General features: G+C 44.4%; 1 protein-coding gene across 12 annotated transcripts in view; it reads right to left on the bottom strand.

Moving 5' to 3' along the window:
* The window catches only part of LOC122537075 (protein Fe65 homolog), a 173,208-nt gene that overhangs the window by 115,695 nt on the left and 31,521 nt on the right, over positions 1-25,992 (bottom strand). For 7 of the 12 annotated variants that reach the window (XM_043670006.1, XM_043670005.1, XM_043669998.1 and 4 more), the window contains one exon: positions 14,763-15,115. In XM_043670006.1, coding sequence (XP_043525941.1) covers positions 14,763-15,054 — 292 coding nt within the window. In that variant the 5' untranslated portion in view covers positions 15,055-15,115. Of the gene's footprint in view, positions 1-14,762; positions 15,116-15,703; positions 15,951-16,025; positions 16,180-19,537; positions 19,659-22,443; positions 22,810-25,992 lie in introns of those variants that run through there. The other 5 variants (XM_043670002.1, XM_043670003.1, XM_043669997.1 and 2 more) reach the window with 5 other exon arrangements.

Here is a 25,992-nt window from a genome sequence, read left to right as displayed (position 1 = left end):
ACCTGGGCTTTATAATTGAATGTAAATTATCAAATCAACGTTTCAATACAACGTATGGCACTTGAGATATCCTTTTCTTCTTTTTTGCAATTGAGATCGAGCAGTGGTTACAAGCATCTAATAAAAATCTTGATAAAATTATTCGAAACGTAAAAAAAAAAGAAAAAAAACAAGCCTACTCTGTGTCATCTACGAACCTTTTCCCTTCGGGAAGGAACCCGTCGATTTTCATTCAACTATCCTCGACGTTCCAACGGAATGAATGTATCCACGAGCGATCTCGATCTCTCGAATCGGCTCTCGAATTGCAAAGACACGTACGTTCAACTGATATTCCTTCTGTCCCGTCGTATTGAGAATCACCGACGCGTAATCCTTTTTCACCGAGCCACAGTTTTCACTCTCCGTTCATGCTACTCTGTTTTCTTTTTTTCGTTGCTCATTTTTTTCTTTTTCCTCGTTACCTCCCCTTCCACAGCGATGTAGTTGCCGTCGCATGGTACGAATTCCACGGGAATAACCCCCCGATTTTCCAACGGACGGTTGGCGCACGTTCGATCGGTTATAAATTTACGATCACTAGCGAAATAGTCAACGGTGTATCACGGTAGAAGGCATAATCGCGCTGCATCGATAATAAATTCGACGTTTACCGACGAAATTAAACTGTAAAACCATGCAGCGTTACGTTTCTCCTTTGAGGCGGTTGAAATTGGAAACACGAATTTATGTCGTTGAGTATTTTATTTTATTTTATTTTATTATATATTTTATTTTTGTTTATTTTATTTTATTTATTACTTTATTTATTTTATTTTTGTTTATTTTATTTTATTTATTACTTTATTTATTTTATTTTTGTTTATTTTATTTTATTTATTACTTTATTTATTTTATTTTTGTTTATTTTATTTTATTTATTACTTTATTTATTTTATTTTTGTTTATTTTATTTTATTTATTACTTTATTTATTTTATTTTTGTTTATTTTATTTTATTTATTACTTTATTTATTTTATTTTTATTTCATTTATTATTTTATTCGTTTCATTTTTACTTCATTACTACGATTTTGATTTTTTCTCCATCGAACTTTGAGGCGATGGGCGAGGGATTTCCGAAAAATTGTCGAAAAATCGTCGAAGAAGGAACGAATTGTTTCCCTGCGAGATCGAGCATTGCGAAATGTGCAAGCTGCGAGTAAATCAGAAATCTTCGTCCGGCAGCGGCCAAAAGCAGCTGCTCGATGGTCTACACAAATCACCTGTAGAAACAGTTCTACTCGTTGAACAGAAGGTGGCCGTCTGCAGGTGACAGAATCGCGAAAAACTCGGCCCGTGTGCATCTGTCGCAATGATGTTGCAACAGAAAACAGAACGCAGAACGATGAGGAACCAACAGACTGTCGATCGATTGGTCGCAAAAGAGCAGAAGAAATCGGAGGAATTATATGTTTACACGTATTCGCGCTTGAAATTCGAGACGTTTGTCATCCAGATGCACAGTAAATGTCGAAGGGGAACGTGAGAAAGTGGAAAAGCGACGGGAGGCAAGCGTGAACGTAAACCACGTTAATTCAAAGCATAAAACGAGCGATATTTTTCTCTTTGCACACAGGTTCGAAGGAATCGCCTCTCTATAGATTTACCCCGGAATTAAACGATCAGGCTGACACGCCCCGAGGCGGCGCGTGTCTCGGACTTTCCTCACCCGGAAAGCGGAGGCTGAAGGAAAATAAAAGAACAAAAAAAAAAAAAAAANAAAAAAAAAAAAAAAAAGAAAAAAAAAGAAAGGACGAAGAAGACGAAGGAGAAAAAAAGAATGAAGAAATCACGGCGTGGCAACCATCGTATTTTTATGACACGCGTGGCACGTCGTCGTCAACGTGGCTGAGTCTTGCATACACCTATATACAGCGGGTTTTATCGTCGTCCTTTTCATCGTTGACGCGCAACCTCGCCTTCTCCTCCTCCCCGCCAGCCGTAGGTCGCATGTAGGTTACGCGGATTAATACTCTCGAGAGGAAGTGCAGCGACGACGGGGTTGTGCGGCGCATAGACGGCGAGGGAAAGACGGAAAAAAAGAGGAGAGCGGGGGAGGCACGCGAATGCCAAAGAAAAAGAAAATAGAAACGAAAACTCAAAGGGAAAAAAGAGAGAGAGAGAAAAGAAGGGAACTTCGACGATTCGATTGGATTTATTCCCGTGGCAAGGATTCCAAGGGATGGTGGCACAGGGAAATCGCGAACGACAGAAGGGGAGAAGAATAGAGAAGAGAGAGAGAGAGAGAGATGATAACGGAGAAGAAGTGAAAAGGAGAGGGTGAAAGAGTGATGAAAAGAAAGAAGGAGAAACGAGAGAGAGGGTAGAGAGAAAGTGAGAGAGAGAGAGAGAGAGAGGAAGAAGGAAAGAAAAAAAGAAGGGTGCCTAGAGGGTTTGCATATTTTTTTTCATCCATTTAACGATCACCCACCGGTGGTGGTGGCTTCCCTGCAAGCACAGCCAGCCTGCAACCGGGGGAACGGGGCCGGGGTAAGGGGCATGGTGTGGATTACGAGGATGTGGCACTTTTTAGCGATGAAAAAAAGTATGTCGCATTAATTAAAAGCGACGCCGACGCTGAACGCAATTACGGGGCTGCGCGACGCGCTAGGTTCATTTGGGGCCTCGCATTTTCACCGAGCAACCTGTTTTTCGCTTATTTTTCCTCCCTTTTTTCCGTTTCCTTACCCCCATCGCGGCGGTTCGCGGCTCGCTCTCCTGTTTCTCAGTTCGCGTGCCGCGACTTCGGCGAAATCGTGACACGCTTCTTTGAGAATTATTCCGGCGCCCGTAATTAACGCGCCTCTCCCCGCGTCACTCGAAACTCGGGAGGTTGGAAGAATCCCCTCGCTTGGGAAAAAAAAAGAAAAACCGAAACGAATATAGATGGTTAATCCCTTTCTCGCGTGAAAACGGAACGAGAATCTGGATCTAACTCTCGACTTGTTCGTTCTTTACCGATCAACTAACCGACGAACGTGTCGTTGAACCTTTCCAACGACGATCACGAACCGATCAACGTTGTTTCACGCGCGCCACGTTCCTACCCTCTGACGAAGACTCTCTGTTAAGACGGAAGGAAGACGAGAGTGGACGCGAACGGGCGAAGAACGAGAGGGTAGCCACCCTGTAACTACGAGGGACGTGCTGCCATGCCCTCTGGCAATTTCCGTCCTCGAATTGAAATGTTATTACGTTAGCGACACGTTCCGGTTATCCGCCTACTTCTCCCTCTCCTCCCTTTCTCTCTCTCTATTCCTCTACCTCTTTCTCTGTTTCTTCTCTCGTCTCGCGTGTCCCGTTTGTCCTGTCGCAAATGCGATTTCAAGTTAGTGCTCAACGAAATGAGGGGAACCGGCGGTGCCAGAGGAGAGACGAAATAGAAAGAACGTGAGCGGACGAACCGACGACGAAGATTTCCAGTGGATATGTGATCCGAGGCTGATTGTGACCCCCTCGCCAAAAGAGGAGACGTGAAAAAAACGAAACGTCGAAACTGGTTAATTCCACCCGAGTATCGTTTACCTTTCCTTCCTTTTTTTCCTTTCTTTTCCCTTTAATCCCCCGACCGTCGTTCCGCCGCCAGGCTACGACACCCGCACTTTTCTAAAAATCGAATTAAATCCGGCTCGACCGGAGTCGTGGTTCGACAGAGTCGAAAAGTCTTGCTTCTGGCTTTCTAGAGGGTAGGAGGGCAGCATGTCCATTACGGCGATCACATATCCGATTGAAAGAGCTCCTCGGGACTCCATTTCGTTCCGTGTTCTCGCAAAGCGACGGCCTCCGATACGGAGGAATGCGGCCTGGATATTTCCGTCTGCATTGGCATTTCCGGCTTTCGTCCCGATAAAACGTTGCGGGGGGAGCGAGTGAGCGGGTGGGAGTAGGAAGATTTGTGTGGACGGCGAATGGGGTAACCAGAATGCAACCTCGCTCCTCGGGAATCGCTGATTCGAATGTCTTCGACGTATACACCGACCGGCGTCTACGTGAACGGCGGTTTCAACCCGTCGGAAAACTCCGGCTGCCACGCGAGCATCGCAACGCCGCCATCAAGTAGAATAATAGAGGCTACGATCGGACCGAGCGCCAACGTGGGCTCCTCGGTTGCGTGGACGAAGAAGACGAATATTTCAGCAAACACTAGGCATTTTATTTTCATCGAGATCTCGGTTGCAAAAGAAAGTTCACACGTTTGGAAACTATACGCGCGATGGACGTTTGGACGCATCGTCATTTTCTACAAAATGTAAATTACACATTGCACGTGTTTCAAGAACGTAACTTACACAGTGCACGTTGCAAAATATAATTTCGTACATTCCGGGAGATTGGCGTGGACGTGGGCTACGATCGCGTATTTAGCCGTGGAACAACTGAATTTAAAAGCGAGCGAGTCGACTCTCGCGCAAACAGCCGTTTTGTCAATGCAATTTCGAACAAAAGGAATTCGAAACAAAAGACTCGCATGTAGATACTCAATTTCGTTCATACGATATTGCTGGTTCTCGGCACAATGCAGGCGATAAAACATCCGTAATTAACACGTAGATCGATGAAACCTTCCTTTTAAGAATCGTTCGTCATCAGTGCTTTCAGTGCAAGTCGATCTCGTCAATTCCGAATCATTATTCGGTACATCCACTCGCATTTGTCGAATTCTCACACCGCGAGCGGACAATTTTCACGCGCGCTCGTTGTCTACTACGACAGATTCATTTCCCTCCCCTTTGCATTTCGTTGATCGTTCCTCTTGCTTTGTTCTTTGCCTCTCGTCGTTGTTGAACGCTTTGAACCAGGCGTTCGCGGCCGTGCGAAACCAATCTGCGCGTAAGTACGTGTTGTATTACGGGCACGAGCCCTTTTTTATCCGACGCGTTGAAAACAAAAAAGTGGCGAAAGAGAGATATAGAACCCTGGGAGAGGAGGGAAAGAAAGGAGAAGGCAGAGTGTCTCAAAAACAGGAACATTCCGGTGGTTTAATGTCGTCCATTCGCAAGAAGAGAGGGGCTGAGGGTTGTTGTATCTCTCGTTCTCGTTCCTTTCTCTCTTCTCCCCGAGATCAGCGGGGCTGAGAATTAAAGAGACTGAGAAATAAAGAAGAAAACCATTTTAGACGCTGGGAGTAAGACGCGAGAGCGTACTGGAAGGGAAGATGGCGAATGACGCGAGTTCTCTTCGGAGAAAAAGAAAGAACAAAAAGCAGAAAGGGATGACGGAGGGATGACGAAACCTCCGTGCGACTTTTATTGCGACCGGCCGTGTTAATCCGGACCAGCCATAAATTCATCCAGCGAGAATTGCTTCTTAACCGGGACGCCATCCTCCTCGAGGGATTCGACAACCTGTCGAAGTCTTAACTAACGTACGTGATCTTCGCTTTTTTTGCGCTCTCTTCGAGAATTCTTCTTCTAGAAGAGAAGATGGGTGGAGGAGGGGGAGGAAGGAGGAAGGAAGAACTATTCGAGGAGTATCTCCGGACTTTATCCGACGAGTTCGTGAGTTTACGAGGAAATCCGGCGTAAGCTACGTAAAATTACCGTCAGGTCGAGAGCCGTAAACACCCATCGGCTGAACGCTGAACGACAAATATTTAATTACAAGGAGAGGATGGTTGATTCGTGGCGTGGCGCAAATGCCACGGGAGCATCGGCAGGAAGAAGGTCGAGGAGAAAAAGGAAAAAAAAAAAAAAGAAGAACAAAGGGAAATGGAGGCTTTCAATCTCCTCCCATTATCCGCGGCCAACCGTTTTGATTCCTCGTGGTTTTTCTCCTATCCGGAGACCAGCAGCTAGGGGCACCAGCCGAATTACACCGGAGGTAATTTCTTTCGAAAGCATTAATTAGCCTGTGTTTTCCCGGGCTATCAGTTTGCTGCGACTGCCGCCGCAATTCAAGTTTCACGCGATCTCTACCGTGGCCTCCGACTGAGTCTCGTCCTCTTCGTCACCGACAAGTTTCACGAAATTTGACGATACCGTGATTCGTGAACGATTAGTGTTCGATCGCTAGTTTGCTAATCATTGGGAGAAGCTTGAAAAAAATTTTTTATTCGAAAATTTTTACGCACGTGGAGACGTGCTAGTTTAAGATTAAGTTAATTAATCGCTTGCACTTGTGATTGAATTCGCAATGGCACGTGCCACACTCATTGTCAGTAACAAAAACACGTTGGCCCACTAGCTCTTTGGCCATACGCTTGAATTTGTTCAATTCGTACACGTTTTACGATATATACATACATATGTATATATATTGTTAGGAACAACTGGTTCAATTTTACAAGGTGCCTATTTCGTTGCTTGAATGTCACGCGAAAACAATTTTGAATATTAAATTTTATTAAGGAGGCCCAAATTTTCATTTGCTCATTTTAAAACGTATTTCAGTATTTGAGATCAATATTTCAAATTAAATGTAAACAATTTCAAATTAAATGTAAGTGTCAAAATAAAATAACTGAATGAATTGTTGAAAAATTAATGATAATCGTTATCGATAAAATGATTTGTAAAAATCACTCTTAACAATTACAGTCGTTACCTGGAAGTAAATAACGTATCAATAATACGTTATTTCAATTTGTAAATAAATGCTCATTTTTTAGAGACAATATATTTACACGTCTGAACGTGGCCAAGATCAACGCAATAATAAATCTGCATAATGAATCACGAGCGAGTGACTCGTACTGCTTTGTTCTTCTTACGTTTGCACCGACGAAGTTACCGAGTACGAGTCATACTCGATGTTATAAGTAATTCAGCCGCTCGCGATCGGCAGAAAGGAGAATCGATGGGAAAAATAAAGTTAGAACGAAGCCACGCAGGAACGGAGGGGCAGGACGTCGACGACGAAACAGTCGAGAACCGGGACGGACAGCGGGTGAATGTCATCGCGGCTCTCTTCACACTTTGAAAATCTGACTTGGTTCGCGGTTGCTTCGGGCTCTTTCCGGACCTCTCGTCGAGGATCGTTTGATATTCACGTACCGTGAGTTTTGAGGGAAACCTTATACGCCACTTCGATCCCCCCGGCAGGACTTTTACGCCGCGCGTTTCCAAAGCCCCGCGGCGAAACTGGCACGGAGAGACGAGTCTCTTCACCGTGTATACATACGTCTGTACATATATATATACATATATATATATATATATATATATATATATATATATATATATATATACACACACACACACATACGTACATACCTATCCGACGACGGTGCAATTTGCATGCTCGTCCTCGTTTTAAAGCCTACCGGTGATTTCCGGCGTCATAGTTTCTATACCGGCTACGAAAACTCGACCCGGATCCGAACCAGTCCCTTCAACCCCCGCCGCGTTGCTGTCAACCCCGTCTCCCAATGAAAATGATCTCCCCCGGAATTAATAAAATATCGCCGGATATGCACGTCGTTGGAATATATATTTAAATTGGCCGCGCGCCACGCTCTGTTTTTTCGCAAACAAACGACCCGCAACTACTGTTTTATGAAAGGAACGTCTGAATGTGCGATTTGTATTATTTTCTGTTTCGTGCCGAAATAGTACGCACGCGTTGGAAAATCGTACGTGAGAGACGCAGAGAAAACATGCAACGTCGTCACGGTGGACGAAATCTAAAAATCGCCCGCCCAAAAATTGAATATCCGTGACATTCGAAGATCCTGAACTCAGAAAGCGCGTCGTCAATGGTGTTTTTTTTTGTTCTAAGTGCTGAGTTAAGTCACAGTGCGTATTTGCAGCGTAAAATTTCAGTAAAATGGAAGGTAAACAGCAAATATCTGAGAAACTTGTATAATTAGGGGACATGGTCTGACACACGTGTCCGCGAAGATGAAATAAATTCGTTAATAACCAGAAGAAGCAAGAAAGAAAATGAGCAAAGAAAAGTCACTCTGTTGTAGACAAAGAGAGAGAGAGAGAGAGAGGGAGAGAGAAAGAGATAACGGTCGTGTTTTTCCTGAAGATATTAAAATATCGACAAAAAGAAAAAAAAAAAAAACGGACGACCTACTTTGACCCATTGACGAAACGGGGGGAGGAGGGGAGAGAAGAATTAGCCGCGAAACGAGCAATGCCAAAAGCACGTGTACCGGAGAGCCGCCCAGGAAGCCGAGGTCTTTCCTTTGAATACGCTTAATTGCGAGAACAGTTTCGCTTCCAGGAGGGACTAGACGGCCCAGACGAGGAGCACGGAAATGATTAACGACAAAAGGCGTCCTCGTCGGGTCCTCCTGCCCCGATCACGGAGCAGGCAGCGAGACCGAGGCCGAACGAAAGAAGAAATGAATCTCTGAAACGTGAACGAAATGAACGAGACCCTGTGCAATTATCCTGTGTCGGCCTCGCAACTCCAGTCACACCGTAATGGATGGGAACATTTTCGTTATTGATCAGCCACTGACTCGCGACGCTCGAATTACACCGGGGGAATTAAAGATAAGAAGACGGATCCGATCCCGATTTCTCCGGGATACGGCCAACTTCAAAATTACAGCCGCTTTGACAAAGTTTGTCGATAAACCCGAGTGGTTTACGAGCCGGCCTATCCTCGTGGATTAAACGATCAGGATACAAGGGGATTTATCGTTCGTTTACTCGGCAAACATCGCGTTCGTTATCCACGATCTTGCTCGCGCCTCGTCGAGCTCTCGTAAAAACGCGACGCCGGAACAGCGAAGAGCTACGAAGCACGCAGATTCAACAGTTGGAGAGATTAAAATTCTTCGAAACGAATTTACTCCCTGTGGAAGTATTTCCATTTCTCGAATGCAGCCTGGAGTCGGGAGAGTGGGATAAATATTTCTTTTAATTAAAAGACCGCGACGGAGGCGACACGATGGAGGAAATTCGATAACGAAGGAGGATGCTCTTTGCCCGGACGAGACCGGCCAGTCTCCAGGAAAAATTAAACAGAGGAGATGATTTATTCGATCGATCGAGTACGAAACGGCGGAGCCTCGCCAACCGGAAACGATTCGGTTTATTTGGCAAATATCGAGTCGAAGTGATCTCTGGATTCTGCTGGTCCGGAATGGCGGTGGCGTTGCAGCAACGCGGCAGGAACGAGCTGAACGCTTTTCGGAGAAAGACAGAAAATCGTCCGGGAAGACAGACGGGAAAACGAAGAGAGGAAGATCGAAAAAGGGGGTTGAAACGGGGGAGGAAGGGCGAAGGGAGTCGAGAGAGAAGGAAAGGAAGGTAGGAGAGGGTGGACGACGACGACGACACCGACGAACGAAGGGGGAGGGCGTGGGTGGTTGGTCTGACGCAGCAAACAGAAAATAATACCGCGGCCATTGTTCCCGTTTCGCTTTTCTGTGTATGTGTCTCGCTTCATTCAGTCTCCACTAACATCTGAGGGGGAGGGGGTGGGAGTCTGTTCTAGGAACCCTTCTCCATTGTCGAGTTTCGCTAGCTCCCTTTTGCCTCTCTCGTCATTTCCCTTCGCCTTCTCTTCCTTTCTCTTCTCGCCGGGCATTCTGCCGACAATTCTGTCTGTCTCGTTCCTCGTCTCTGTTCAATCCATCGTGCTCGTTCGTCGCATATACATACGGAGTCCCAGTCGTCGTCACACGAATGGCACACGTATCCCCATATTTTAGCTAGGCTGTGAAGTGGAACGGAGGAGAAGTATCCGCGACAGATTGGAGCATTTATTCGGCGCGGAGAAAGCCGGCTATAACGCTCCTTTGTGTCGCGACGCTTGTGCCCACCCGTCGAATAAATCAATTTTTTTTCTTCGCCCACAGCCACGATGCGCTTTTCCAACATCCTCGAAGACTAACAAGACTATAAGACTGTTCTTGCGTGTCTCCGGATCGAATAGATCACGCGTTTACGTGTCTTTCGTTTCTCGTGCCGCCGTTTTCGCGCAGGGCAAATCAATTTTATCAACTGTCGCATCAAATTGCGGACAGATATCACGTCCGTCAATTTTTTCTGCTACATCAGCCGACACGTATTTCGTTCTCACTTTGATCGGTCTCCTGTGAGCGAAACGTGTAACCCCATTTATGTGTCCGCTTTCAATTCCCCGTCAAAGACTCTGGTTTCATCGCGTGTCTCAATTTCAACCCGCCCCAATGTCAACCGCGACCTTGGATCGCGTCATTGTTTAACCCCCCCGTGGATATGTTTGCAAATCGCGATGCTCTTCTCGTTTTATCTTTGCCGGCGCGTTTTATTTTTCTCTTTTCTTCTTTTTCTTTTTTCATCGATTCGAGCACGCTTAGATTCCGCAAACCGTTTTCCCCTTCGAGGTGGAAAACAAAACGAAATGCGGGAGGAAGGAGGAAGAGATCGAAGCGTTTATTCAATCGATAGGAAGGGAACAATCTGTCGTTCGGATACATCAGCGAAACGGTGTATCTGTTGCTTCGTCAAACGAATTAATTTGCCGAGTAATTTTCAATACACGCGCGAAAGCATCGATTCAATTTCACTCTTGCTCTTGTTGTTCTCTCTCTCCCTTTCTGCACCGTGTTTCGTTTCCGTGTTTTCCAGTTTCCGTCGATTATCTCAGATAATCAAGAAACATATTTGCGTCAGCCTCGTACCTTTATCAATCGGCGGCTGACGATTTCTCGTGACCAGCGGACCAGAACTCCGTGCGTCGAGAACTGTCACGGTCTAACTAGCCACCGATAAGAGTTCGGATAACAAATCCAGCGAGTTCGATCCAATCTCCCGGAGAGATCGCGAGATGCCATCGAGTTAATTGAAAAATTCAACGTGCCACGATAGACCTTTAACCTTTTAACGAGACTTTAATCGTACTAAAGACGATTATTCGTTAAATTACTAGCACTTTTACGAGCACGATTCATAGAAGCAGAAAAATTTCATTTTTTTTTTTTTGCACAGTTGGTACTGCAAAACTCACTGGATGAACTTTAAATATCAAGGTTCGTCGATTGATTCGCCGATATCAACACGTTTCGATATAAAATGAAATTGTTTACAAGCTGCAAGTATTTTTATGTAGAACCTGATAGACATTCTGTAAGAAGCATCCACGTATTGTGTAAAAAGTACTTGATTGATTAAACATTTTGTATAATTGTGGGATGAGGAAACCTGCCTATCCTATTCGTCGTCTACTACGTATCCGAGACAATTGTCGCAGCGAAGGCTAATCCTGGGAATGTTTGTTTCAGTTGTCCAAGTTTTAATAGGAGAGTATGGTTTATTTGTGTGTGTAAGTGTGCAAAGGACGAAGATTTCGAGGACACATATCGTGAAGGAATCATAGAGAAAGTAGCGAGACGTCAGAGATGGAAAGAGCAGCGAATTGTCAAAGCGTGAGAGTCTAATGAGAGATTAATATCTTTTGTCATCGCCGTATGGGGACTTTTCAGTATCTGTTAATTCCCAAATTAATAAACTTTATTTACAGTTATTTTAAACTAGTAGGTTAAAAAATCTAGTAGGTTAAAAAATTTGTGAGAGCGTGACAGTCTAGTGAGAGATTAATATCTTTTGTCATCGCCGTATGGGGACTTTTCAGTATCTGTTAATTCCTAAATTAATAAACTTTATTTATATTTATTTCAAACTAGCAGATTAAAAAAATTTGTATTATTTTTACAGACCTAATCTCAGACATCACATTATATGCATTTCTAGTCATTCGCAAAGCAGTGGGAAGACAAAAAAATTTAATAAACCCGACTTTTAATAGGCGATCTGCAGATTTTTTCTCGAACAGCTCAGATTATGCCTGCTCGTGCCCCCGCCCCACTTCTCTAGAAAAAAGTACGATATAAACCGGGGGAGGGGGGGGGGGAAGCGTTCATTTTGCCCCTCCATTCCGGGCCCGGTAAATTCGTTTCGGCGAACGTAATATCGCGAGAGGACCTCGAACGAGAATTATTTTTAGCCAGACCACGGGTACGCGGGTTATTGGCTCTTTGTGCGCAGGCCGGGCTTAAGGGGACCGAACAACCGATGACCGATAAAAGTAGCTTCGTAACTGGCAAGTTCGATTCAATTTCACCAAGTTTCGGCCGCCGTGTGGCGGCGTAGCGCAGCCAAGTGTTGTCATCAAACTCGCATCCACTTTGCTGGCTCGAGAGGACAAGTGGTTTTGCAACGGGCCGCGAAAATCCACTCCCGTTGCCGGGATGCTTTCAGCTTCCTTCGATGGGGAGGGTTCGATGCATTATTCCATCGAATAAGACGGATGGGGAATAGTATTCCAATTAGGAGCCGTCTAACGCAGAACACAGGCCTTCGATCGAACCGCCATAATGGGCCACCGAGTTTGTCACGTGAATTACGTCAAGCTCGTCGTGCTCGTCGAAAGCATCAAAATTTCGACCTTGGCCGTTACGACGAAAATGATCAAAGTGCTAGTGTTATCCCGCAACGCGTCGATCGATCATCTGAACAGCTTTCGTTCTGTTCGAAAGATCGCGAGGTGATAACTTTGAGCGCGCATTGTAGCGTATTTTAAACATCTTTTATTCTCGTAATGGATACTCGCAGTTCCAACGAAAGTTTTATTTTCTAGCCAGAAGGGGAATTAATTAACGAACAAAATAAATAAATCAGTGTCCGAAACACGAACGCGCGGCCCGCTCGGAATTTTCACAATTTTCACTCGTCGAAACTCGTTGTACAACAAGTGCGTTATTGTTACGTGAAAGACTGCCAGACGCATCGCATTGCAAATTGTTTTGTGTAACAATTTATATAAAAGCTTCAGCCTCTCTGCCGAAATTACTTTCTCGCCGTCGGAACGCTAAAAGAAGAAGAAGAACCAAGAGAGGAGGGGGAGAGTATCGTAATCGCCGAACGTTAGCCAAATAGCGCGACGATAAAGGTATATTATCCTCGGATTAAAAGTGCGGCAGACGGCCGAATGTTCGACAATTTTTACTCGAGAAATCCGGAATGGACGGATAGTCCATTTTTCTCGGAGAGACTGCCGTCGAAATTGGTTCGAGTGAGTCACGATACGATTTATTAACGATCCGTGGAGGTTCGAGGAGCAGAAGGAAAAGCGAAACGGGAGACGTGGCACAGTTCGATCGGTGGCAGCCGAGGGAAAGAAGGATGACCGAACCGGAAGGAAGCTCGACACTCCCGCGGAGTCCAGCTGAGTGAGGCGAAGCTCGCTTGCACGCGTAAATCTCGCCCTCGACTGGAGGATCGACAAAAATTTTGTTTACAGCCGGACTTGTTGCACGGAGAATCCAGATTTATAGATCGTCGCGCGGGAGGGAAGGGAGGTCTCTTCTGAGGTGCGACGAATCTCGAAGAGGAGTCGACAAAATTAAAAGTTACTCGTCGACGAAAGATACAAAAGAGCATCACGGTAAGAATCACGGCCAGTCTGACCGAAGAAAGCCCCGTGCTGTTAATACAGGACGTCCTTAAATTCTCGTCGAGAGGCGAAAGAAGAGGAAAACGTGCGCTCGCGGCGCGCTTAACGACTCTTTCAGGGTCTAAATCTTGATAAACAGCCGCAAAGATTGTTAACGTCTCGCCATTATTTAGAGGAAAGGCCGAATTCTCGCGAGTCTGGAAGACTCGGAGGAAAGGAAAGAATCAGATGAGAGAGAGAGAGAGAGAGAGAGAGAGAGAGAGAGAGAAAGAGGTGGAAAAAGAAAAAGGGGAAAAGAAAGGAAAAAGGCAGAAAGGAAGAAAAGAGGTTGGACGCCGGCCAGACTGTCGGGGGTTTTCAGGACTGAATGGTCGATCGCCAAAAAGCCGGATCGTTTATAGGGCTAGGCCGTGAGCGTGGCGAACGTTTTGTCGCCGTTTGATGATTGAAATGCACGAGCCGACTAGATTGTCGCCAGTTGAAATAAACCTGCGCGTTGTATCCCTGTTTTTCGTCGATTCGAGCGAGGAACGCGAGCATCATTTCGCGGAAACGTTCCCTTCGTTTCCCGCAGCCGAGGTTTAATATGCGAGCTTGCGAAAATTTATCAAACGACTCTGTGTCCCTGCGTCGCGGAACCGTCTGCAAATCGTGCCAAGAGAGACGTACGCGCGTGAAAAACGAGGAATATTACCACTGGTAGAGTACCCAGCCGACAGACATATTTACTCGTGGTCGCAATCGCGGCTCCTGAGCCACTCACTTCTGCCAACGTAGTAGCTACTTTCGCGATATCGTCATCGCCAGCGTCATTGTCCACCAACGCAAAAAAATAGACGGCGGCTTCGTCACTTTCCAAGTCAAGTCATTACGACAGCATACTCGGCAGTATGTACGTCGAGTATCGTGCGTCGTTTGTTCGGCGGATATAGAGCGAACCGGGGTAAAATCGCGTTCGACCGACTGTCCGACAGAAACGGAATTCGATATACCACTATTCATACAGAAACTGGCTCAATGGGGACGGGGGAGCGTGTTCGTTAAATGTGCACAAGAGCACGAACGACAAAAATGAAAAGCCCGACGTTTCGCGGAAAAATCGATTCGATCGTAATAAACCGTGTTAGAAGTATCCGCTGTTTTCGATATTCAAAGGCGATGCCTTATTAAAATGCATGCATTTATCGAGAAACGCAGCGCGCGATTTAATGGGGAAAGACTCTCCTTGACCTGAAACTGTTAATTACAGTCGCCGACGACTTGTCCCCGTTCGATCACGGAGGGAACCGCTTTCGCTCCGCGTGAAATGTCGCGATGTACGGGAAATATTACACCGTTATCGTCACCAAGAACCGAATAAACACACACAGACAGCGATTACTTACCGAGAAAAACGTTCTCGTCGATATCGTCGGCATGCAGGTCGAGGTCAAGGTCGACCGCCCCGTTGGTCGGAGCCTGATAGCTCCTCTTCGCGAGGTCCATCGGCTCGCTTCGATGATCCAAGTGGCCCGTGGCCAGAAGTTCGGCCAACAGGGTCAGATAAGACGAGTTGAGAGAAGTCGGGCTGGTAGCACGTAGACAGCCGGGCAACCAGAATCCTAAGAGACCGTAGGGAATCACCGGTACCGCTCCGGTACTGACGAAGCCACCGTTCAGGAGTTCGCCGCACAACATAGGTGCAGCGATGACCTCAGCTCCTCCCTCGTGACCTTGCCAACGCCTCGACGTCGACTATCTGCGTCAACAGATGATTCAGATTCAGTTAAGCAGAGCCGCGGGATCGCTTTAAATTAAGCCGCGAAACTTCAATTTTGTCCTTTCAACGATATCTTTTTTCGTCTATATTCTCCTTTTGATTGAAAAATAGTTATATATATATATATAAAATAAATAAATAAATAAATTTATATATATACATTTATTTATTTTTATATATATAAAATATTATATATATAAAAATTATATTATATAATATTTTATATATATAATTATAATTACTATTTTTCGAAAAATTGTAATTTATATGTAATATATATATATATATAGCTATTTTTTTATTATTTTTAATAGTAATAATATATATATATATTATTACTATTATATTTTAGTAATTAATATATATATATTATTATGTAATTATATATTTTAGTAATTTATATATATATTATTACTATTATATTTTTCGAAAAATAGTAATTTATATGTAATATATATATATATATATTTATATATTTTTCTTATATATATATATATATTTTATATATATATATATATAAGAAAAAAAAATAATACTATTATATATATAAAAACGCGAAACAAGAACCGTGTTAAATTGTTTTCAGCGTGCCGGGTAATTCAAGGCCGTTACTCGTTTAGGATTCGCCATGAATAATATCCCATGACGAAAGGCGTTACGCGCCGTTGAGAGCAAAACTTCGAGACCATCTGCATGACAAAAGAACGCAGGCACAACAGGCTGGACACGCCGCGACCAGAGTACAATACGACTCTGCACAATTATCGCGAATTTTCCGTAAACGAATGCCACGCGCATAGAAGACACCCCCTCGCGCATGTTCACGCGCTATCTGACCGTGAGTGTGCGTGACGCGAGTACATATGGACCTCGATAAGATAATACGAACCGTCTACGATAACACTCGGCAATAATATTTGGAGGTGGAGCTGTCAGGTTCGATTCTCACTGGACCGTTCACTCGTAAAAGACCGGTCACCTCGATTCACGGTCTCGCACTTCACGATCCTGCCTGTCGTTCTAGAGTTTTCGTTACGGAGGAACGTTACCAACACGCCGAGAGCGCTTGACAATTCTTCTCTCGTCGACACGTGGCTCGATCGTAAAGTTTTCATTGGGCGAAACAGCTGGAGATCGAACCCACCTAACCGAGGCCGATCCTTCTCGTTTCTCGTTGACTTTCCGTGGAAAATTTCGCGGGAGACGAGAGGAGAGAGGGGAAATTCACTTTCGCGCGAGAACGAGAGGAACGGAGAGCGATCTGACAGAGAGAGAGAGAGAGAGAGAGAGAGAGAGAGAGAGAGAGAGAGAGAGAGAGAGAGGCCAACTGGCGGTCAAATGGACTGTGACGGAGAGAGAACAAGAAGCGACGGAGACATTCTTCTGGGTCCGGCCATTCGCGCGATGACGTCACTGGAGAATTGTACGTGGGTGTGGACACGTCGGATGATCTCACGTTCGCGGCCTGGTAGCCATAATTTCCAGCGATCTCGCCGCTCGTTCGTTTAACACTAAACCTATCGATACTCGTTCCTATCGTGAGCAGTTTCTAGTGAGTTTATGAGAAAAATGCTGGACGCCATTTTTTGTTCCACGGATACGATATATCTACATTTTCAGCCCGTCACGGTTTTATTTCACAGTTTTATATCATAGTAGACAAGACACGGTGACAAAGATCGAGGCATATTGGAACCGGAAGAAATAAACACATTGGGTCATTTATATGTATATATACACACACACAATATTGTAATAGGTTTAAGGTCTTTATTTTAGATGTAGCTCGTTTAGTTACACCTGATGGCCTGAAAGAGGAGTCGATTTGATTTGTGAGAAAGCGTCGATTGAGTTGTAAAAAAAGTTTATTTCATTGGTGACCGAGTATAATAGTTGTCACTTTGTGTTCATTATCTTGTTCAATCACCAGAATTAAATTATTAAATAAATATTACTTTATATTTAATCTCTACAATATAAATATAAAAATATATAATATCTAATATATAATTATTATGTTTTCGGTTAAAGTCGTGCCACACATGCATTTCACTTTTCATTCGCAACGACTTTATAGTTTCGGAATTGAATCTTCGAAAGAATACTATTGCAAATAAAATATAAATCGTTCAACCGGTCAAACGATCAGTCATCATAAGTAAGACAGGCTACACATTTTTCTCAGAAAGCAAGCAACAAGAAAAGAAGTGAGTATTGAAAAATTCATTGTACGTGTGCCACGACAAAAGTCGTGAGATTAAATTGAGGCGGCGCAACAACGTTCGTATGTAAGAAATTCTAAACGAAATTTTAAAAACGATCAGTCGACCGATCGTGGTAGGTTTAGTGTTAATCGATTCGTATCGTCGGCCGTGCCGAGAAAAAGAAAGAAAGTAACCGGGAAAATCCAGTCGTAATGCACGCGTTCGTTTCCAAATCGAAGAGCTCGAAGAAGTCGAGCGTCGATGTACGCAAATACGTGGGGCGTAAAAGCCGATGTGGATAACATCGCGTGTGCACGATCGGTAAGCTGATCGTTGAAACAGGTCGACTCGCACAATGGTTGTGGGCACAATGGCATCGAGAAAGGTAACGTGGCCTTTTCTGAAAAACGAACGGCATGTCTGACGGCCCTTGGCACGCGCATTTCTTTCTTTCCGCGGATTAACCGGAGTGAACCGTGAAAGGATCAGACGCGCGAGAAATACCCAGGGAAATGATCTCCCGTTAATTCGGATCGTCTGCGTGCGAGGGGTATATCTGCGACATACATATTTCATGGGAATTCGGATTACACCGCGAGAGAAATCGTAGCTGGTAGAGTTCGAGTTCCAGAAATTCCTGATCGGAATTTCGAGCGGATGTAGCGTGCATTGGCGTAACGCCGCGGGGTTTACGCCGCGGATCGATTACCAATTTTCATTCTCGGGACGTATAAACGCGCGGACTATACTTTCCGGTTAGCTCGTTTCCTCTCGTTTCGCGCGTCGTGAATCCGACGTTACGCGAACGAGCGCGTGACCGTGGAGAAAACGGAAGGAACGATGGTCCGTTGTTGCACCGTATCGTTGCTTTGGGAATTACAAGATGCAGAAACGTGCAATGCAATTTGCGCAACCGTTCGACCGGAATACACACAGAGAGAGAGAGAGAGAGAGAGAGAGAGAGAGACAGAGAGAGAGCAGAAGAGCGTGCAAGCATTGTTTCACGGTCATTTTTCGTTAATTCCGCGTCAGTTTCTGAAAGAATTATACTTCGTTCGAACACGAGGGAAATATCGGTTCGCTCTACTGAGACAGAGATGAGGATAGAAATGGAAAGAGAGAGCATTAGCAAAGTGATTTAATTTTCCAGAAACACGTGCGCATCGCTACGCTACTGCAAGACGGTGAATTCCGGGCAAGGAAGAACGACCTTTTACGATGCACTATTTTCGCGAAAAAGCATACTGTGCATAGCGCACACGCGAACGGAATATTCTATCGGAGATAACGTTACAAAATCTTGAACAGTGGCGTGACTCGATCCGTGAATTTATTCTGAAAAAGAGAGAAGCTCGAGAGGGATACGTGTGCATATTACATACGTACGTACATACGTATAACGTTCGCTCGGCAATCGAGTCGATATACAGAGTGACGCATCGTACGATATAAATTCGTTTAATGATGTCGTTATTAAAGATTAATGAACCGCGCAGCTTATTTCCTGTATTTAAAATTAAAACGATATTCCAATTTATTATGCAGATACTTCGCGATACGTTGAATTTAATAGATATATAAAATGCATATATTGTATATAAGCAACCGAAAGTGCAGCCGCGCGCGCAGACGAATTTTAATTTCTTTTTTTATTTTATTTCTTTTTTTTTTTTTGCGATCGACGTTCTAATTTGCGTTACGTTCGTTAATGTCCGCGGAACGGACGTGCCTGTTCATAATGTTTCATTGCCATGGTAGCCGCAACTTTCCATCCACCTATATTAAATTTCGTTTCGACTCCGGTCCGAGTAACGAGGCGACAATTTCAAATTGATCGGCGGCAACGCGCGATATAGGTGCAAATATTAACAATACATTTTCCCCATGTCAACATGGCGCGATGTTTGCCCGCGAGTCTCGCCAAGACATCACAATAACGAGCAACACACGTTTTCCCCTGTCTTTCAAAAAGAATAATGACGCAGCGAATAACAAATAGCGAATCGATTCTTTCCAACTCTTTTTCTCCCTCCTCTCTCTCTCTTTTTTTTTTTTTTTTAATCGAACGACAAAACACGGCGCATAAAAGGGGAATGGCAAAACAATCGCGGCCAGCGACCGAGAGGTGCAAAATTGATAAACGCGCGCGCCCCTTGCCGAGCATTGGATTCGACGTTGAAACGGGGTTGAAACTTACGAAACTTCGTTAGCTCCTTCAGTTCGTTTTTCCTCGCGATTGCACGCGATTCGGATAACGTTCATGATCGTAGAATTACACTGTTACCGGTATGAATGAATCATGACCAGCTAGGAATACCGCGATACCGATACTGAGAAGTTTCCCGCAGATAACAGCGGGAAAGCAGGAGGGGGCGGAGGGGTTGAAGGAAGCCATCGACCAGGAGCGGCAGACGAACGGGCGCCATGACCACCCCACTCCATCGTTTCCTCTGCTCCCTTTATTCAACGGCTTATCCAAAACTGGAACAACCCCCTCGGTCGCTCGGCTCTACGAGCCACGTACAAACGTGGTATGTACGAGCGTTGGGCACGAGATATTCGTTCCACCTTCGTGGCCATTCATAAAACAACCTTAAACGCCGCTCCTAAACCGCTAAATACGCCGTGATTTATAACGTTTATGGTGTGCACTGCCGTTCAGCGGACGATTTCACGGATCGTTAAGCCGGCACGAGGCGGCTAAGAAGACGGATAATATTCATTGATTCAGCTGTCGGCTCGCGATTGTCCCTCACGTGCAACTTTCGTTCGCGTGGGGATTTTCCGCGATTTTACGCGCGTGACAAATTATCGAGACCAACGTTCCACGTCCCAATTTCCCGTGGGCTAGACACCGCTGGCCCCGCAGGGCAGATCACGCAGCGCGGGGCGGATGCAAAAGGGGATCGCAAATTTTCAAACTCGTCCGCAGCGTTGTTTGCCGCGTACGAATTCCTCTCCTGCCCGGCCGCCATCGACTTCGATTCCCGAGGGCCGTTGAACTCTTGCCGCATTCACAAAGTAGTGGAAGTTGGCGCCGGGTCGATAGATATATAAACGAGTGGTAAGTTTCTCTCGGTACAGAACTCGGCGAGCAGCACTCTTACGTACGAGGGCACGTACACACCGTGGATCCTGGCCGGGATCGTTTTCACCCCAACCGTGTCTGGGTAAACATCGTCGACGCGTCGTTACCGGCTCCAATCTCGGCTGTGCCCGCGAAAATCCGTCGGGACTCGATATCACCTGCCGGAAAATCGTGACGTCGTCGAACCATCGAGCTTATATATGGTAAACTCGATATCGCTCGATGCCGTTCGTTCGCGCCGCACGACCCTCTGCTAACCTCAGCTAGCATCCAGTCTACCCTACGGCCGTAGGATAGACTACGGTTTGATAACCTGCTACCAGCTAGGCCCGTACCACGTACGTACGTATGTATGTACGTAGGCGGTACGCCTACGGAAATATCAATCAGAGCGGGACCGACGCCGATATCAAACGCGCGCGACGATAAAACATTTGCACGAATGGCGCGCGTGCGATGGAAAAAATCGTGGGACGTGCGCCAAGTGTACGGACAGAGACGAAGAAAAACAAAAAGAAAATTGAAACGAAGAAAGAGAACAGAGAGGAGAAAAAACAAGGGAGACGAGGGAATGAGGGGAATTCCCAGCGAGAGAGACGAGAAAGTTGAACGAATTATTTTTTTTTTCTTTATCTCACTGCACACCGCGTCTAAAAGTAGCTAGTCGACTCGATAAGACGCGAACGTCGTTTGCTCCCTCTTAACTCCGACAGGGAGAAAGGAAGAAAAAGAAGAAGAAGAAAAAAAGGGAAATCTTCTAAATCGAAGATGAGTCCCACTCCGACAAGAATCTCGTCATTAAGATTTTTTGATTTGAATGCAAATAGGCTGCCAGTTCTTCGCGCCTTCGTTCCGCCTGCCCTTCGGGATATTTCGCGTCGTAAATGGAAATGGAGTTTACTTTCTGAAGCAAGACGAAAAACTTCTTTCCGACGCGTCCCTCCACTGAGCTTCTATAATCAGCTTCGCGTGTGGAACAACGACGAGGTTTTTTTCTTTTTGCTGTTTCTTGCCGAATCGGATATCGAAAAAATACCGGTATTTTTAGGTTACCATTCGATTACGTTCGATGAAACCGAAACGGTGCGAATACCGGTATGATGCTATCAAAACGTCGTTAGGTCGGTAGATGTATTTCGGTATAATACCGATAAATAAAATATTAATATATTAGAAAAGGAAAAGGAGATGATGACGCTTGTACACGTATCCTTTATTATTTCTAATACTAATTCATCGTTGTATCTCCATACAATATCAGCCACGATACTCTTACTTAATTTTAAAACATGACCAATTTCTCGATACGTTTTTCCTTTTTCTCGGTGAAAAATGATTAATTGTCGTACGTCAATAAATTGAAAGAGGAGTTAAAAACGATTAATCGTAGAATGGAAGAATATTCCGCTAAATTACTTAAAAGAAATTACTGGAAATATGCCTAAGCGTCTNGCGATATATTATTGAAGTTAAGGGCTACCTAACAAAATATTAATTATCGTTTATGTTAACAATTTTCAGGTTCAAATATTGTGGTTCTTCAAATGTCCGAATATTTTTGCCACGCTACATTTCGACACAGTTCAGTTTACTGTTTGATATTAAGAAAAGTATGTGCAATGAATAAATAAAATTTATGTTACTACAAACTATAATGAATGTTCTATTATATTATTAAAAAATTAATCCAAATTTACTATTATAAACAAATCCACAACAATATTTTGAATAGCATGATGTCCGAATATTAATAAGAGTCACTGTACGTAGAAAATGGAAAATGTGCTTTCGTCAGTAAAGTGATACCGTACATGGTATATATTTCGGTATTTTTACCGTTGTGGACATCAAATATCGATAAAATACGTATGAAAATACCGGTATGAACGTCTTATATCGATATTAAAACTAATTTCCCAAAAAGTGGTTATATTACGATAATATGAGAGCAAATACCGGTATAAATCTCAAAATATTTCGGTCTCTGTCTTGCCCCCTCTTTTTTCCCCCATTACCTTTACCAATCTCGACCAGAGACAACATATGTATGTCCCTTCGATCCCGTCGTCGCTGGCAGCTTTCCGCTCGAATTAAGATCTCAGGTTCGGCGGAGCTTTCGGCTGAAGGGGCACGCGGGTCCGGGTCGAAATGGATTTCACCAACGCGCAGCCAACAGCGGCCAGGTAAGGCAAGACGTAATTCACTGGTTTCTGCTTGTTACACTGGTCGTGCGATGGCCCCTTGGTCCGTCGTGGCGTGCCTCGTAAAGACGACAAACCCGACGTAATTTTATCCCGACTGGCCGCGCCTATATATATATATATATATATATATATGTACACACACGCGCGTCTTTCTTCCTTCTTCGACCAAATGAGATTTTACTCCGTGCCAGGTGAGAAGGTACCTTCCTTCGCGCGCCTTCACCTCGCGACGAGCGTTCACTGCGCCCGCCGATGAAAATAAAAGTCCGCTCAACCAGCATTTTCCCCACCCTCTGCCCCACTCCTTCTCGCGTGACAACGTAAAGGCGAGTTATAACTTGGCCCTGGCAGACATTTGTAAATAAATTTTTGAAACAATGTTCTTTGGCATTTGGCAAATAATGGATTTCGATCAATGGCGCGTAGCTCGTTTGGTTAATTAAAGGAATTTGAAGCTGTGCAAATAATTGGAGAAATAATGAATTGGAGTAACTGATTATTTGAGGAAATAATATTTGTCCGGTAATTGAAAATTTGTCTTTAAAATAACGTTCGAGGTGAATATCAATGAAACCAGAATGATAAAAAGAGAAGAACCAATGGAAATTAAAATGAAAATGAAAATGATATATTGGTGTGTGTTAACACGGCAGAAATTTGTCTTGGCTTTTAACAGGACGCGTTCCTCGAACATTTGGTCCGTTAATGAACGAAAATTTGGGAATGTCTGTTACGAATGAGAATAGTCTCTTTATAATGAGAAAGACCGGAGAGGAGTGTTATATTTTACAAATATATAGTCGTGGGGTATATCTAAATTACTTCTATCATCATCAAAATATTCAATTCGATAACCAATTCAACTTGGGTCTGTAGTAACTATAACGGTATATAATCGAAAAGTGAGAAACTAGTTATTTCTATCAAAATCAAATAACAATTCAAAAAAAATTACCTGCCAAATGATAAATAATTTATCTCAGTAAATTGAAGTAACAAGTAAATCATTCAACTGGACACAAATTAAACAAATTTTCATACGAAACACTCAACATAATTACTTATATATAATTTCGTTATTCTACAAATAGATCATATCCGAAGCAGCTTTGAAAAATAATTTAACAATAACTTGATATAACAATAACGTTGAAATTTGAAAATTTGACCCAGGTTTGGGTGTACGAAAGGAAGAAACGAAGGAGAGGATAGGAGAGGGCTGGCGTCGCTCTCCGCGAGCGAAGAACTGGAGAACCCGTGCAAGGGTGAAACGGCGTTCGTGCGGGATGCATGGCGTTGGAAGTACGCATTCAGGAACGTTGACTTCGCGTGCCAAGGATGAATCACGTGACGTGATTCCATTTTATCGCGTAGCCACCGCCGTAGCAGCGGCCGACGTTCGTCGTCGAAAACAATACCTATCCGAGGGATTAATACGAACAATAACGGAATGGACGCGAGCAGGCGGTATCGCGTTTCGATCGGAGACTAACAACGGCCCATTACATACGATGGAAGTGGTGGTTTGATATCGCGATCGTTCGGCAATAGGATTTGCCAGTGAGTCGGAGTTATCCTCCTCTCACGAAAGGAGAATTTACATGGGAGGATGGTGGGAATACCTGCATGCAGGTATCGCTAACGGCGAGGATGCCACTTCGCTAACGTATCGAATGTATTTGACGTTTCATTGAATACCTCGCGTGTCATCGTTGGAAGAAAATTAGGATGCAGATTGTATCAGAAGCCTCGATGTCGGCCGTGGCTAAGGAGACGGTATAAGCTAAGGATCCGACGTATTATACTCACTGCTTTTTCGTGACTCGCGTTTCGCGGGTCGTCAACCTCCTCACCATGGGTATCGTGTCACGCGCGATTCGCCATATTTCGATTTTCTGTGGAAAGAAAATGTCGTGCCCCGTTGCATTGCAATTTATCTGCAATTTCGTGGTAGGATTTTAACCCAGTCTAACTCGAGCCATTTGCTACCAATTACGAGTCGACAACGTTGCGTGTCCTCGGCTACGGTCAATCGTAACGATTAGAAATCAATGCTATCAAAAACGGATTCGGCGTGGCTACGTGGAAATCTCGCGAGAGAATGATCGTTAATCCCCGTTTAATGATCGTTCCGGGCTTGAAGTTCCGCCCAAGCGATTTTATCGTTTGATTTTATTGTTGTGAGAATCGTCGAAAGAGTTTTTTAATTGAGAGGGCGCTCGTACATAACTACGTTCGTTAAATTCGCGCTGTACCTTCCGGATGAGCGGAACAGCGCGCTATTTTAATTAAAAGTTTCTGTTTAGTTTCGTTCTACGGGCAGAAATTATGCAGCGCATTTAGAGCGCGAATTCAAACTAAAGTGATGGGGTAAACCAGCAGGTAAACCCTAGGCTAGTGGACAGGGCAGCGGGGTTGATTGATCGCGTGTCAGGTTCCAGCCAACCTGGCGCCAGTACAGAGTCTCTCAACCTGGCGCCATGCTAGCTACCACTCGCGCTACCACGCGGCTCGTTTCAACGAGATCTGTCCTCGCTTTCTTATCTGCACGACATTCAGGCATAAATTTCCTGACTCGTAATTTTCGTCAGATGATGCATAGTAAATGATAAATATATACCATATAATTGCGGCGAACGGGACGGACCTTGAGAAACGAACGAACGAATTTTCGTTGACCGTGCAATTTTTCTAAATTGAAAAGAGAGAAAGGAAAAGAGGAATAGTCGAACTGAAGTTCGAGCCGTGTCCAAATTCGAATTTCTCCACGTTTGAAACTGCAGCCGAATAGAAATCATAGCTCTATCTATCGTTTCTATGCCAGATTTTTCCTGCCAGTCACTTACTCGTTCGATCCTTCTCTCTCTCGTCGAGGCTTCCCGCCCCGGAGTGAACCTTTCATTTGATCGACGAGTGACGTTATCGCGGCTAATATTGGAGAGAGAAAAAGAGAGAGAGAGAGAGAGAGAGAGTCAACTCCGCTACTTCCGAGCGATCTGACTCGCTCCATCAAACATTCATGCTGTTGGCCGCGAGCTCGTGTCGCCGTTCCATGAAAATACGTCCGATAAAATGCACTGACCTCACTCTGCCGGTGGTATGCTTTTGTGCACGATACCTACGACACTGCCAACCAACGCTAATATTCCTAGAGTTAGCTTCCGCTTTCCGTTGTGCAACTTTTCGAAAAATCGTTATCGCTCAGCGATACTTCGTCGTTGCCGTTCTTTTCTTTTTTTTTTTTTTTCTCTCACATCGAAGGTATTTGCAATTTTCTACGTTTATGATTAATACGGTGAAATTGACACACTGATCTGTCATTACGTGATAAATCTTGTATTGAAACAACTGCGACAGATA

Source organism: Frieseomelitta varia, unplaced genomic scaffold (genome assembly GCF_011392965.1).
Source record: "Frieseomelitta varia isolate USP_RPSP 00005682 unplaced genomic scaffold, Fvar_1.2 scaffold_886, whole genome shotgun sequence".
Lineage (NCBI taxonomy): Eukaryota > Metazoa > Arthropoda > Insecta > Hymenoptera > Apidae > Frieseomelitta > Frieseomelitta varia.
Note: the sequence above shows the minus strand (reverse complement) of the source record. Positions and strands in the feature narration are given on the sequence as shown.